Source organism: Tupaia chinensis, unplaced genomic scaffold, assembly GCF_000334495.1.
Source record: "Tupaia chinensis unplaced genomic scaffold, TupChi_1.0 Scaffold000503_1, whole genome shotgun sequence".
Lineage (NCBI taxonomy): Eukaryota > Metazoa > Chordata > Mammalia > Scandentia > Tupaiidae > Tupaia > Tupaia belangeri.
This window is the reverse complement of record NW_006160015.1, coordinates 836,705-851,844: the sequence shown is the minus strand read 5'-3', so window position 1 is coordinate 851,844 and position 15,140 is coordinate 836,705. Positions and strand designations below refer to the sequence as shown.

At 35.7% G+C, this 15,140-nt stretch overlaps 1 protein-coding gene across 1 annotated transcript in view; it reads right to left on the bottom strand.

Moving 5' to 3' along the window:
* UGGT2 (UDP-glucose glycoprotein glucosyltransferase 2) overlaps nucleotides 1-15,140 on the bottom strand; it is a 139,497-nt gene that overhangs the window by 7,653 nt on the left and 116,704 nt on the right. The window contains 5 exon segments of the mRNA XM_014590932.1: nucleotides 1,404-1,613; nucleotides 1,686-1,802; nucleotides 8,369-8,483; nucleotides 9,147-9,307; nucleotides 11,872-12,054. Coding sequence (XP_014446418.1) covers nucleotides 1,404-1,613; nucleotides 1,686-1,802; nucleotides 8,369-8,483; nucleotides 9,147-9,307; nucleotides 11,872-12,054 — 786 coding nt within the window.

The window sequence follows — 15,140 nt, the reverse complement described above, 5'->3', positions numbered from 1 at the left end:
CATTGAATGTATTTTCCCATTCTTTCCTTGCTCACATTGTTTCTGATGAAAGGTCTGCTGTTAACCTGATGCGATATCCTTTGTAGGTAACTTGTCATTTCTCTCCTGCCAGTCTGAGTATCTTGTCTTTGTTTGTGGTTTTGGTCAATCTGGCTACAGTGTGTCTTGGAGAAAACCTTCTTGGATTGATTCTATTTGGGGTCCTATAGAAATCTGGGGGCTTGTTGACAGTAACTCCTATTAACCTATGTATTGGGTTGTCAGAAAAGTCATGACATATTTATCTATGTTTTTCTATTCAAAAATGTGTCATGACTTTTCCAACAATTCAACAGTAAAGATCTCTGGAGATTTAAGTCACTACCATGAATCATCATCTTATCTGTTACAACATAACTTGACAAAATCTTCATAGTTACATTCAGTAATGTTCTTAACTTCTCTTGATGAAATTCCTTTGCTTTGCTCTTATCAATGCTGTTTTACTTACTTCTGCTATACCTATGATTACATTCTAACAGGTTATATGCTACTTTTTATATACATTGCTACACATATCTGGAAAAATGGCTAAGTTTTTATTCTGCATTATTTTGTTAGAATTGTATGATTTCTAATATTTTGATATTCTTCAATGAAGATCTTGTAAACAATTGCTCTACACTCAAAACAGCATTAAAAACAATATGATCAAAAAAAGGACTGTATGGGACCAGCAGTTAGCGTAATGGCTATGTCGCTGGACTCCCACGTAGTCGACCGCGGTTCGTGTCTCGGACCCGGCGGCTTAAACTCATTATGTTTAGGAGAGTTCAACTATGTCACACACTTAAGCTGCTTATAATAAAAAAAATCTAAGAAAAAATAATCTCTTAAAATAAGAGAGAAAAATAGATGTGTAGAATAATTCGAGTAAATAGACTAATTTGGGTTGCCTTTATTTGGGGAGAATATTGGCAGAAGAACTAAACTACATATACATTAAGGAGATGACTAACCTAGGAATAGTCAGGCAGATCATGGCCACTCATACAAAGCCTGTGTGCAGAAAAGAGCTAACACAGCCAGCCTGCGACTGCTATTCTTATAATAAGGTTGGTCACTGGCTGGCACCTGGGAGCTTCGGTTTCCAGATGGTTCCCATCACTCCCTGATATGTGGCTCACTGACTAACCTGTTTGTGGAAACATTATGGTTTCTGATAAACACCTGCTTTCCTTCTAGGACTTGAGTATTTCGGTGTGTGCCAGGTAGAAGGTGCTTATGTGGTGAGCTCTAATAATCTACCTTGGTAGGCAACACTTCATACATGTGGCATTTGTGTTACTTGAGGAATTATCCTTGTCTTATGTGACTTCAGAGAGAAGACTTTTGGAATCTTGCCTGATTTTCTCTCCACGTACCTCTTCCTTTGATGAGTTGGCTTTGCATTCTTTCACTGTACTAACTGAGAGCCATAAATACAACTGTGTTCTGCACCCTGTGAATCTTTCTAATGCATCACCAAACCTGAGGGCCATCTTGAGGCTCTGACACAACTCTGTACACAGCCAGTGGATGTCTACCAGGCCAAGCAGCACACAAAGCAATATAGAATGTGTACCATTCCATTTCTAAAACAAAAATATTCCCACTGAACATTTCTGTATCTGCTTATGTACAAATGAAAACATTTGACAACTCACCAGGTCAATTGTTTTGGCTCTATGTTCGGACTCATCATCACACCAAGTTTCACACCATAACCAGTCTTGAGGAAGAGACTTAATGGCAACTTGGTAAATCATATCATTCGGAAGATCCTACAAAGAGAAATGATATACAAAAGAGTCAGAGGGAAGAAGCTGAAGCAAGTCATCTAGATTGTAAATCAACACACATACACAAACATGCAAATCTGAGATACTGCTGTATTTTTAAACATTATTTTATTTAACTTTATTTATTCATTCACTTATTTATTTCAATTTGACCAGAGAGGGACAGAGAGAGAGGGAGAGAGGGAGAGAGAGAGAGAGAGTGAGTGAGAGCGAGCGCGCGCGAGCGCGCACGTGCACAAGCCGCCAGGTCCAGGACTCAAACCGCAGTCAGCCGTGTGGGAGTCCAGCACCCTTAGCCACCAAGACACCTGCCAGCCCCAAGATACTGCTGTAAAGTTTTAAATATCTAATCTATTTGATCGCTTTGTGTCATGAGTGAAACTATGCCAGAACCTCCCTGAGTCTTCACTTCTAACACTAAGGATAAAGAGGGAGGCCCAAAGAGCCACCACTCTATTCCGCCCAGTGGATAGCCTCCCTGTCTCCATCTGCCTTGAAATACTGGGATTAATGGCTCACAGTGTCTGTTACTACTGTTCATGCTAGTCACCATCCCACTCTCCAGATTCTGGGTGACCTTTCATTTCCCTGCTGGAAACAATCCCCCATATGTTCACATTTCTGCATTCTCAGGACTCTCTAAGCAAAGACTGATGTCACCTGTGTTAAAGAATGCTGATAGGTGTATAAGACTAGTAATTTCTTGAGATCTCTCAAGAAATTTAAAGACATCTTTCACAGTTATTTATTTATATTTCAGGGGTTTGTAAAGCACTTCCTTTCCTCTCCACAGAGATGATTTGTTTACAGATCAAAGAGCATGTTTCTTCTCTCTCTCAGAGAGCATGGAGGATACTTTTGTTAGCTGTCCTATATAAGCTTCAAGATTCATAATTTTAGGCTTTCTCTCTCAACATTCCTATTAAATATCACACTGAAAGTCCTAGATAATGCAATAAGGTAAGAAAAGGAAATAAAAAGCATAGAGTTCGGAAAGAAGAAATAAAACTGTCATTTGTAGGTAATGCAGAAAATATCAATAATTAGTTTTATTTAAAAAAACCCTCCTGAAAATAATAAGGAATTATAGCAAAGTTAGAAGATATGAAGTTGACATAAAAAGTCAATTGGTGGACTGGCTGGTGGCATGGTGGTTAAAGGTGCTGGATTCCCACATGGCCTACTGTGGTTTGAGTCTTGGATCTGGTGACTTGCTTTCTTCCTTTCTCTTTCTCTATGTCTCTTTCTGGTCAAATTAAAAAATAATAACAACATATGGAAATAAATAAATAATTCCTTAAAAAGAAAAGTCAATTGCTTTTCTAAATGTCAGCAATGAGCAATAGAAATCTGAAAAAAACCCACACCGTTTACATTAGCTTCCTCAAAAGAAAAATACTTAAGTGAAAATCTAAAAATATTTTCTTCTATATGAGAAAAACCACCAAATTATGATTTTAAAAAGGGATCAAAATAAATGAAAAGATATTCTATATTCATGGATAGGAAGAATCATTACTGTCAAGATACCTGTTCTTCCAAGCTTGAACTATAGATTCATCATAATCTCAAAGTTCCAAGAAGTCATTTTGTAGATAACTACTAATTGATTCTAAAGTTTATATGGAAAAGGAGGAGACCCAGAACAGTCAACAAGATATTGATGAATAAAGTAAGTGAACTGGTTTTACCAGACTTGAAGTTTTGTTATAAAAGCTATAGTAATCAGCACAGTATTGGTATGGGTCAAAGAACAAACAGATCAATGGGAAAAAAAAATACTGAACCCAGAAGTATGGATGTTCTCTGTACTTTCTGCTTATTTTTTTTCCCTGTTCTTATAATATTGCTGAAAAAAAAAAGCTTTCAATATTAACTTAAAAAAGGATTAAAAGCTTAACTGTTATTCTGACACCCTTAGTTCCTTGGACTCTCTTTGTTAAATCACCTTCTATATTATCTAATAAATGTTTACTTATTTATTCCATGAACGAGAAACAGTGAGGGTCACACACCATCTCCAAATGAGTCTTGATGCTGTGATCCATTCCTAGTTCTCAGTCAGCCCTGGATCATGGGCAAGTTTATGCTTGGTGTACTGAAGGAGGTCTCAAGACTTTGAACCAGGGATCTTCCTACATCAGATCGAGTTGCAGAGCAGCATTTTACAGCTGTGCCATTGTCTGGCTCCAGTCTATCACCTTATCTCAATCATTCGCTCTCAAAGCTATATCCTAGACCAAAGTTTTCTATAATATCAATTTTATGGTTCCATTCTGAAAACCCTCTTGATTTTCAGCTCACTCCACTGAGTACTCAGGTATCAGTATTCTTTGACTCCATGAGATCTCCAGTCAATTGATCCTAGCACTATCAGCATCCCTCCTCTTTGATTTTTTTTTCTCTTCCTTATAAATATTCCCTTCAATGTACTGTTAATTGTCATATTCTTCTTTTGCTTTTACTTTCTCTTATAAAGCACTTCCCTTCCTCCCCACAGAGGAAAAAGTTTCTTGGCAAAGAAACTTTATTTATTTCAAATAAATCTAAGTCTCTTCATTTGTACCCATGTAACTCAACATAGTTGGTGAAACACATACACAAACTCACATACCCCACAGTGTTTCATTTTAACTTCATAACCATTAATCTTAACAGACTTAATTCTGTCAAACATTTCTATACATAGGTCTATTTTACTTTGTTTAGTTTAGTTTAGTTTAGTTTACATAGGGTGCATGTGCTTTCTGGAGAGAAACAGAGATGAAAAGTGAGAAATTACCCCCTGGAGGGATGGTCATGCCAAATCCCTTTTCCTTTCAGGCTTTGGTCAGGCATACCCATACCCAGTGTGATTTTCAAGCCACCAGTCTAGAATTGCAACAGTGACCGGCCATGTTGAAATCCAGCACCTTAACCACCATGCCACCTGGTGGCTCTATATAGATCTATTCTGTTCTCACATTTTTAGCTGCTTATTTGACAAACTCTCCTCTTATACCTTTACCAACCACTCTGTAACCAATAGTCTACTTTTTGTCTCTATGGGTTTGTCTAGTTTGGACATATATATATAAATAAAATAGTATGTTTTAAGATATTTTGTGTTTGGCTTCTTTCACTTAGCATATTTTCAAAGGGACATCCATGTTGTAAAATATACTCGTATTTCAATCTTTTTATAGCTTAATATTCTATTGTATGGATATATAACATTTTGTTCATTCATTCAGCAACTGATGGGCATTTGGTTTGTTTCCTTTTTCTGGCTATTATGAATAATGCTGCTAAAAATATTTGTGTACAGTTCTCTTGGTTATATTTGTAGGAATGGAATTGCTGGGTCATATGTTAACTCCATCTTCAACTTCTTGAGGATCTCCAGAGCTGTTTTCCAAATTGACTACACTATTTTATATTCCAAAAAGGAGTATACAGTATTTTTGATTAGTCTATCCTCACCTACTCTTGTTACTGTTCATCATTTTTTAAAATAGTCATCCCTTGGGGACCAGCAGGTGGCGTGGTGGTTAAGGCACTGGACACTCCCACATGGCTGACCATGGTTTGAATCCAGGACCTGGCAACTTACTTTCTCATTTTCCATTTACCTCTCTCTGTGTCTCTCTCTCTGGTCAAATTAAAAAAAAAAAAAAAGTAAATAAATGAATGTATGAATAAAATTAAATAATTCTAAAAAAATAAGCCATCTCCGAGGGTATGAAGTGGTATCACATTGTGACTTTGAATTGTAGTTTCATATAACCAGTGACAATGAGCATCTTTTCATGTATTTATTAATCATTTGTACATATTTGCGATATTAAAATAATTTCATGGAAAATGTGTACTACACCAAAGCTACAATAGTCTTTACTTTTTTCCCCCACAGCAACATAAACTAGTACTTTGATTCACACACTTTTTGAAGTTCCCTTGTATTTTTTGTTTAAAAAAATGTCTTAAGTCTTTTGATAACTTATTTTTTTGTTTTGTTTTTCAGACGGAGTCTTGCTATGTTGCAACTCTCCTACCTCAGCCTCCCGAACAGTTGAGATTACAGGCACACGCCACAGTGCCTGGATCTTAGGGTAGGCTGAGATTTAAATTAGGGTCTCATATGTGACCCTCACTGGTAGAGTAGTGGTGGCTACCAGTGCATGCCACTGTAGCTAGGTCTTGATCACTTTTTAAATTGGTTGCCTTTTTGTTACGGAGTTGTAAAAGTTCTTAATATATTCTAGATTCTAGTCTTTTGTTAGAATATCATGTGCAAGTATTTTCTCTCATTCTGTGTATTGTCTTTTCATTTTCTCGATCATGTCATTTAATACATAAAAGTTTTTAATTTGATTTCTAATTTATCTATTTTTTGTGCTTATACTTTTGGTTTCATATCTAGGAAACCATTGCCTAGTTAAAAGTCACAAAGATTTACACCTACATTTTCTCTCAGACTTTTAAACTTTTAGTTATTACATTTAGGTCTTTGGCCCATTTTGAGATATACAAATTAAATTTTTATATACAAGCAGGAAAGTCTTCAAAAAGTTCATAGAAAAGGTGAATCATGAGGACCAGCAGATGGTTTAATGGTTACATCACTAGACTCCCACATAGCCAACTACAGTTCAAGTTCCAGACCTGGTGGCTTAAAATGCATGCTGGGTGCATGTGCATGCATGCCCCATATCCCCAGAAGAGAATGGAGGAGAAGGTGTTGTGGCATAGCCATCCCTCCAGGGGGTGATTTCTCACTTTCTGTCTCTCTTACTCTCTCTGGTGAGTAGATGTGCCCTACAGCAAAAAATCTTTGGCGATATGAGGTAGGTAGGTAGGTATGTGTGTATGTACTTACATTTTTGCTATAGGATATGTGTGCTCACCAGAGATAAGTTAGTGGCGGAGGGGGTTATAGTGAGAAAGTATCCCCTGCGGGGATGATAATACCCTAATTCCTTCTCCATTCTCTTCTTGGGAATTTGGGAACATATGCACATACATGAATCTGGTGTGCTTGTCCAGTTACCAAGTCCAGGACTCAAACTGCATAGCTATGTGGAATCCAGATACCTTACCACTGTACCACATGTCTGGCCCAATACAAGGTCTTTTATGATTCCAGACAAATATTAAGATTGTTTTTCTATTTCTGTGAAGAATATGTCTGGTAATTTTATCAGAATTGCAATGAATTTTCAAATCAATTGAGAACTGACCTTTTAATCATATTAATTCTTCCAATCCAAGATCATGAGATATCCTTCCACTTTTATGTATAATGTCCAACTTCTTTTTTCATTCTTCACAGTTTCCCTTTTAGAGGTCTTTCGCCTCTTTGGTTAGGTTATTACTAAATATTTTATTATTTATTTATTTTTGTTGGCTATTGTAAATGGGATTGCTTTCTTCAATTCTCCCTCAGTCTGTTCATTGCTGGTGTATAAAAATGCTGTAGACTTTTGCATATTGATTTTTTAAAAAAAATTTATTTATTCATTAATTTATTTTAATTTGACCAGAGGGAGACAGAGAGAGGAGAGAAAGTGGGAAAGCAAACTACCAGGTCCAGGACTTGAACCATGGTCGGCCATGTGGGAGTGTCCAGCACCTTAACCACCATGCCACCTGCTGGTCCCTGCATATTGATTTTGTATCCTGCAACTTTACAGATTTTTATCATTACTTATTTTTATCACTTCTAGGAATTTTCTTTATGGATTCTTCACAGAAACCTGAATGAACAACTTTTATGCCTCCATCTGAACTTCATTCAAATATCATCTTTGCAGTTCCTCAATTTATAAGTGGAAATCCCAACCCCTACTTATCATTCTGAAGTCCATCATGCTTTCCTATCTCATTTTTTTTTCTTAAAATGCTCATTACTTTCAAATATTATTTATTTTATATTCCTACCAAAATGAAAGTTATTATGACTAAAGGATTCTTGATTCTGCTTTTGGATAGCTCAGATCTTAGGAGACTATCTAGTACACAGAAAGAAGTCAACATTTACTTGCTAAATGAATAAATGTGTATGGTTTTCATAAGAATAAGGAGAAATAGCAGGAATTATGAACTATTAGGGTCTTTTGCCTGTTCACAGTATCTAAAATGTTTTTCATGCAATAATGAGGATATTAATGGAATATGAGGCAAAAGTTATTTGTCTGTGAAGAGAAAGAAAATGTAATCTGGAGGTAGGAGAGCCAGAATGAAGAGAGTCTGTCTTAAAGATAAGAGAGAAAGGGGAGATTTGAGCATGTTTAAAGGATGGACTTGAATAAAATACAAGGAAACTGAATGACATAGGGCACAGAGCAGTAAGAGGTTTAATAGGAAATTGAGAATAAAGTACTATTGGCTTTGAAAATGTTAAGCTTGAAGGGTAAAAATTATAAAGTAGAGATATCCAATAGAGAACTAGGTAAAGAACAGGAGTTTGAGAAAGAGGCTGAAAATATACAATTCTGAAGTTTACAAGGAGGGAGTTGAAGCATTCTATGGACATGTACAGAAAATTATACTATTGACATTTTACTTACCTGATCTAGGTTTGAAAGACTGTTTGGATCTTTACTGAGAGCCTGGTACTGGCCCCTGAGCCTGTCACCTGCTGCAATTCTCCTGAACTTCTTGAGATCCACTACGTATAAGGCACTGCAAAAATGAACACTCCTTGATGGCCTGTGTTGTTTACGTAGTTTTACCTTTCCCCAGTGAATGTCTACAGTGATGGTATTAACTATAAATATTCTAGGGTCTAACTGATTAATTGTCGCATACATTTGCTTCCAATGTCTAATACTGTTTTGAAGGACTTTGAAGTCTGTTATAATTCTGATAAGATCCATATTTTTTAGGGTCACATCAAATTTTTCCAAGTTGTCTTGGAACTCATGCTCCTACAAGGGAGTAACAACTTTGAAGATGGTATCTTCATTTTGTTATTTGATAAATCACGTTTAAATCTTCTGCAGTAGTTCAGAGAACATGCCCCAGCCACATTACTTGTGTTTAACTCTCGGTTCTGCTCTGTTATGTTCTAACAGGGTAAGAAGCCTGGCAAGTTACATAAATGCTGCATGCTCAGGTTCCACATCTACTGAATGGAGATCATAATAACCATATCGAAAAATGCTGTCACAAAGGTTTTATGAGTTGATATAAGTAAAGGTTAATAAAGGTTACTGACCTGTAATAAGACAGTCCATGTATCTATATACTTGGTTGTCATTACTCTCTAATTTCTAAGAAAACTAAATGTTGTGACTCAATACATTCTGTATTTACTAAAAGGGGTAAGAGTATGAATATTCTTACCTTATATGATATTTCCTTCTTAAAAGATGTGATGCCCAGTATCCTGTTTTCCAGAAATGATACCCATCCATTTCAGTGCGGCTATCACAAAACGGAGTATACCCATAGGGAGCTCCTTCCAGGTCAAAAGCTCAAAGTTCTTTTAAGTCATGTCTCACAATCTAAATAATTAAAATAGTGTCTCTGTTAAAGACTATAAAATAACATAAGCACTTTTTTATGGAAATTTGAAATCCTTATGACCCTATCTAAGAGACAGCACGACTTCATTCTCCTCAGTGCTTTCATGTAAATTTACTAAATTTTATTTTTTTCCTTACCTTTATAGATTAAAAGAAACCTAAAAATTTATAGTCCTGGTCTATATAATGGTGATCTTGCTTACCAGTAAGACTACTTTATTATAGCATTTCTAAGCAAAATATTTTATAAAATGTACATTTTGGGAAGGGGTTAAATATTACACAAATCAACAGTTCTTAGTTTCAAAATATATAAATAATTTCAAATCATTTTCATGTTAAACATCCATTATTGTACATGAAGGATTCTTCAAAAGGTTCATGAAAAATGCATCTTACAAAAAACATACACATGAATTTCAACTATTTTGCACCCAAATGAACTTATACTTTAATTCCATTTTTGCCACAAACTTTTAAGTTCCCTTATATGGGCAAATACTAGTTTGAGTCATAAAGAAAAAATTCTGATTATTCTAAATAACTTTAATGAAATACTAGTGTTTTATTTCTTATATATTTTTTGCTCAAGGATGTATGAACTCACCAGAGAGAGAAAGGCAGAGATGGGGAGAAGCATTCCCCCATGGGGAATGCTCATGTGGTGCTCCTTTCTTCTCCACGTCTCCCTTGTGGAATTTTGGACACATACCCGTGTCTGTTGTGTTTCTCAAGCTGCCAAATCTGGGACTTGAACCTTGCAACTGGCTATCTGGGATCCAGCTGCCTTAACCACAAGGCAGGACTGCTTTAACAACAAGGCTACACAGCTGCCCAGTATGCTTTATTTTTTAATAGACTAAGTCTGTTATAAAGTGTTAGTGTATATAATGGGCATGGTAGGAAAAGGAATATTAGAAATTATGCTTAAAAATGCTTTTTTCATCAATTATATTTATCTGTTTAGTTTTTTACTATAATGGCTCAAATTTATCAATTTGGAAAATAGCACAAAAATAACAGATTTAGAATATAAGTACATTCTTTTTTTTTTAATTTTTGGAGACGTTTTTGCTATAGGGTACGTGTGCTCGTCAGATAGAGAGAGACAGAGAGACAGAAAGCGAGAAATCACCCCCCAGGGGGATGGCCACACCGCAATCCCTTTTTCTCCATTCTCCTCTCGGGATCTTGGGCACACACGCACACGCACCCGGCATGAGTTTAAGTCACCAGGTCCGGGACTCAAACCGCAGTCAACTACATGGGAGTCCAGCGACATAGCCATTACGCTAACTGCTGGTTCCTAGAATACAAGTACATTCTAATATGGGACTTGAAAATACATGTTTTGCCCTAAGCATATGAATTCTAATTTATATATTTAATTTGTAACACATATATATTTACATATTACTGTTCTTAGAAATTTCGTGTATTTTTCAAAAACATTCTCATAATTATTACAAATGCAATGCAAAGAGGGAAGGAAAATGTCATAATTTTTGAAAGCATACATTTTTGGTAGGGTGTGTATGTGTGTGTGTGTGTGTGTGTGGGTTTTTATAGGGGGGCTTTCTCTCTGTCTCACTCAATCTTCCTGCCCCAGTTTCCCAAGAAGCTGGGACTACAAGTGCGCACCACCACACTCAGCTTTTAGGGTGGGCCAGGGATTGAACCTGGGCCTCCCACAAAGCCTTAGTATGCCAAGAAACAGCATGCACAAATATGGCTGGTCCTGGACAAAGAGTTGTTTTCATTTGTGTGTTTTAAGAGAGATTTTTGCTATAGGGTGTGTGCTCTTGCTGGAGAGACAGAGACAGAGAGAGAGAGAGAGACAGAAAGCAAGAAATCACCCCTAGAGGGGATGGCCATGCCACAACTCCTTCTCCTCCATTCTTCTCTTGGGGTCTTGGGCACACACATCCACACGCCTGGTGTGAGTTTGGGCCAACTGGTCTAGAAGTTGAACCATGGTTGGCCATGAGGGATTCCAGCAACGTAACCATTACACCATCTGCTCGTCTCTGGACAAAGAGATTTTGAAGACTGAGAATCTTAATTTTTTATTTTTGCCAAATTTAGAACATTCTTTTCTTTAAGTGATAGAGGGATAAGGACTAGGTTATTCATTAATTTACAAAGAATGCTTTAGATTATAGAAGATTGAAGGGAAAGCTGGGTATAATTGTTAACTTTTATAGCAAGAAGAAATAACTAACTTTAAAGAAATATGGGCTTGCCTTTATATAGAGTCATGTAGCTACTCTTCTTATAACTAAAATAAAAATCCAGTATTTTATAGAGAGGAAACTGCCATGTCCCAAAAAGTAAATAGTACTTCTTAAAATATCTGGAATTTTCCCATGAAATCTTGAGTATTTTTAAAGGTACTCTGCTCATATATTACAATCATGTCTTTAAATCTTCATATGGCATGACAACAAAGATAATAAACATGAGCAACGTAAATGAAATCCTTACATTCAGTTAGAAGCATAAAAAAAGATGAGTACTGCTAAAAACAAAGTTAATCTTATTACCTGGTCAGCATCAACAAAAATGATTTTGTCCACTGCTAGTGGAAAAAGGACATCAAGGAAAAGAATTTTGTAACCCCAAATAATCCTTTGCTTTTCAGTCTGCTGATGAAGCCAACGGGGCCACCTATATTGGACTAGTTCATATTGAAATCCATATTCCTTAGCCATGTGAGGAATTACTTCCTAAAAATACATGGATACACAGAATCAAACAATATGTTCAAGGAAAAGAAACCAGTTTTACTTAAGAGGGAAAAAAATTAACATTTTAAAAGGCATATCTTATTAGAAATTGTTATAAACTATTTGTTAAAGTATGTAAAAATAACTACTTATTAATGAGATAAAAATACTGACATGAAAATACAAGTATATATAAAACTATATAATTTAATTAAAAACTAAGTACAGTATATTAACTGGCAAATTTATGAACTAAGGTAGCTCTTTCCATACTCTTACTACTAATGTAATGTTTTTTTTTTTTTTTTTTTGACTTTAAAAAATTTGAATACAAAGAAAGCCTCTAGATCTTGGAAAACCTAACTGTTGAATAGTTTTACATACAGAAGAACATATTGGTTGGCCAGAAAGATGCAAAGATGAAAGCACACAAAATGAGTTGTAAATTGAAAAAATTAGAAGTTTTTTTAAAAGTTATTTTATTTAAATTAATTTTTTAATTTATTTTAATTTGACCAGAAAAGGGCAGAGCGAGCAAGAAAGAAAGAGAGAGAGAGAGAGAGAGAAAGAGAGAGAGAGAGAGAGAGAGAGAGAAAGACATTAGGTCCAGACTCTAACTGTGGCTGGGCCGTACTATTTCAGGTAAGGTATGACTATAGGCCATACTGTGGAACACGGCATTCTTATCTTGACATAGCACTATTTTTCCTGTGAATAATATCATTTCCCTGCTAAGAGAATCTTCAGACAGTATTATCTCAATTTATGGAGACTGTTTGGCTACTAGGATAACATGTTAAAGATTTAGTCAAAAATAGTAGTATAATTTCCTGTCTATATTTATTGTTATTTTTTCACTGTTTTGTCCAAATGAGCACAGGAGGCTCTGCTGTCAGTGAAGGGCAGATGGGCTGTTACATGAAGGTTAAGCACCTGGATTTGAGAGGAGAATGTTTGGGCATGAATCTCAGACACGCTCCTAATTAGCTGGTTTATCTCAGGTCTGTGCTATAAGGGATAAATTCTGTTCAAAGAAAGATGTGGCCCTTTCTCCTGGCTCCTCTACCCTTAAAAATGTCCTACTTGATAAGAATGCCTTTGTTTACCTGGGGACCACAGGCCATGACAGATACTCTATGCTGACAATGTGTATATAATGCCATGAGCCACAAGGCACCAATACAACCTCTGGAGGGCATAGAGGCTAAGGTCAGTCACACAGGATGTCAGTCAGGTCTATACAGCCGACTCCTAGAAAAATCTGGACAGCAAAGTTTAAATGCGCCTTCCTGGTAGAATCAATGCCCCATGAGAACCATCAGACACTGCTGCTGAGAGAGAGTAGTGCTGCCTGTAGTCTCCACGGGAGGGAAGACAGCTGGAGAGTCCGCATCTGGTCTCTCCTGCACCTTACTCCCCAGGCCTGGTTTCTGATTTTATATGTATCCTTTTGCTGCAATAAACTGTAACTGTGAATAGAACCGCTTTCCTGAGATCTGTAAGTCCTTCTAGTAAGTTATTTAACTTAAAGGTGGTCTTAGGTACCAGTCAATTACAGGCCAGTTATGAATTTCTGAGTCTTGTTTTTTTTTTTTTTTTAAATCATTTAGGACAATTAAATAATGTTGGTAAATCACTTAGCAACAGGCCTTGAAATATTAAGGAATAAAAGCATGATTGGCTATTTTTACATCTGCTTTTGGTCTAGATAAAGAGGATTCCTTTGATCTGCTTCTGAATGAGACCCTATGATGGAATCTGATTACTTCACAGTGACATGAGGAAGCAACAACACAATTTATAGCAGGAGTGGGGGTTGAGTAATGGATAACAGATGTTGGCCACCTGAAATTTCTAAATGTAAACTGTCTCAGACCACAGCGCCCCAATCCCAGAGCCACCAATGCTGCAAAAGACAAAAAAGCTCTGCTGTTCTCAGAACTGTAAAACTATTTTCTTGCTACAATTTTCATATTTTCTTTATACTACTACTGTTCCTGCCTATCTCTGTAAAAGTGTGACAGAATCCAGTTATTTTAACTGAAAATCTGTATGTATGTACTATTGCCAAATTTTACTTAATTCTTCATCATCGTGAAAAACCACTAATCATTTTTATTTTTATTTAAAAATATACCATCTTCTAAGTATCTCTTTAAATAAAATTTTTCTTAAGCTAGATTAAAAATACCCAAGTTTAAAATTTATTGAAAAAAGTTATTTCTACAAATATATATTTCAAAAGGATCATTCTGAGAAGAGAAATGCTACGTGAACTTACAATGATACAAAGACTTCAGTATTCTAACATGGACCACTCTTTGAAAAGAGTAATATACTTACTTTAAATGTTGGAGAGAGAGAGTTTTTTTAGAAACCAGAATTTCACTGGTGTTTTTGTGTTACATAAAACAGAAAGCATCATAATTCTGTGTAAAAGAACATTAGACATTAGCTCTCTTACTGTGTGATTCACCGTGGGTCTGCAAAGCTTTGAGAGTCGAATGATCTGTCTATACTGATAAATTTACTGAAGCAATTTCATTTGCTTTGCTATCCTATATTTCTAAATAGAAAAGATCTAAAGTTCCACTTTAAAATACCAACATTGCAATTCAAATATTTTTTGGAGCATCCTCTATAACCCTTCTACATAAACTGCTAAAAAATATCTCTCTGAACTTTGTAAATATGCTCTCCTCCTCTGATTACCCTTCTTCCCTTTTATAAAACAAGGTATTTCTTCACTGGAAAACAAAAATCTACTATGTATCTATTTTTCTTACCCATCTCCTTGTTACAAAATATGTCTATTTTCTAGCCTTAAAGAAAAACCAGTAACCCACATCAAATCAAACTAATGAAATTTCACTATATTTAAATAATATACTTTCTTCATAATTGTAAGTAAAAATTAAAAAGCAAGGTTAATATCAGTATATACTTTGTTACTATTTGGATAAAAGGGACTAAAAAATAAAAAATATTTATTTGCTGATATACGCAGTGTATCTTTGGCAGGATGTAAAATACTACTACAGTTTTCCTGTGGGAAAGTGAACAAATGGATTGAGTACCAGGGAAAG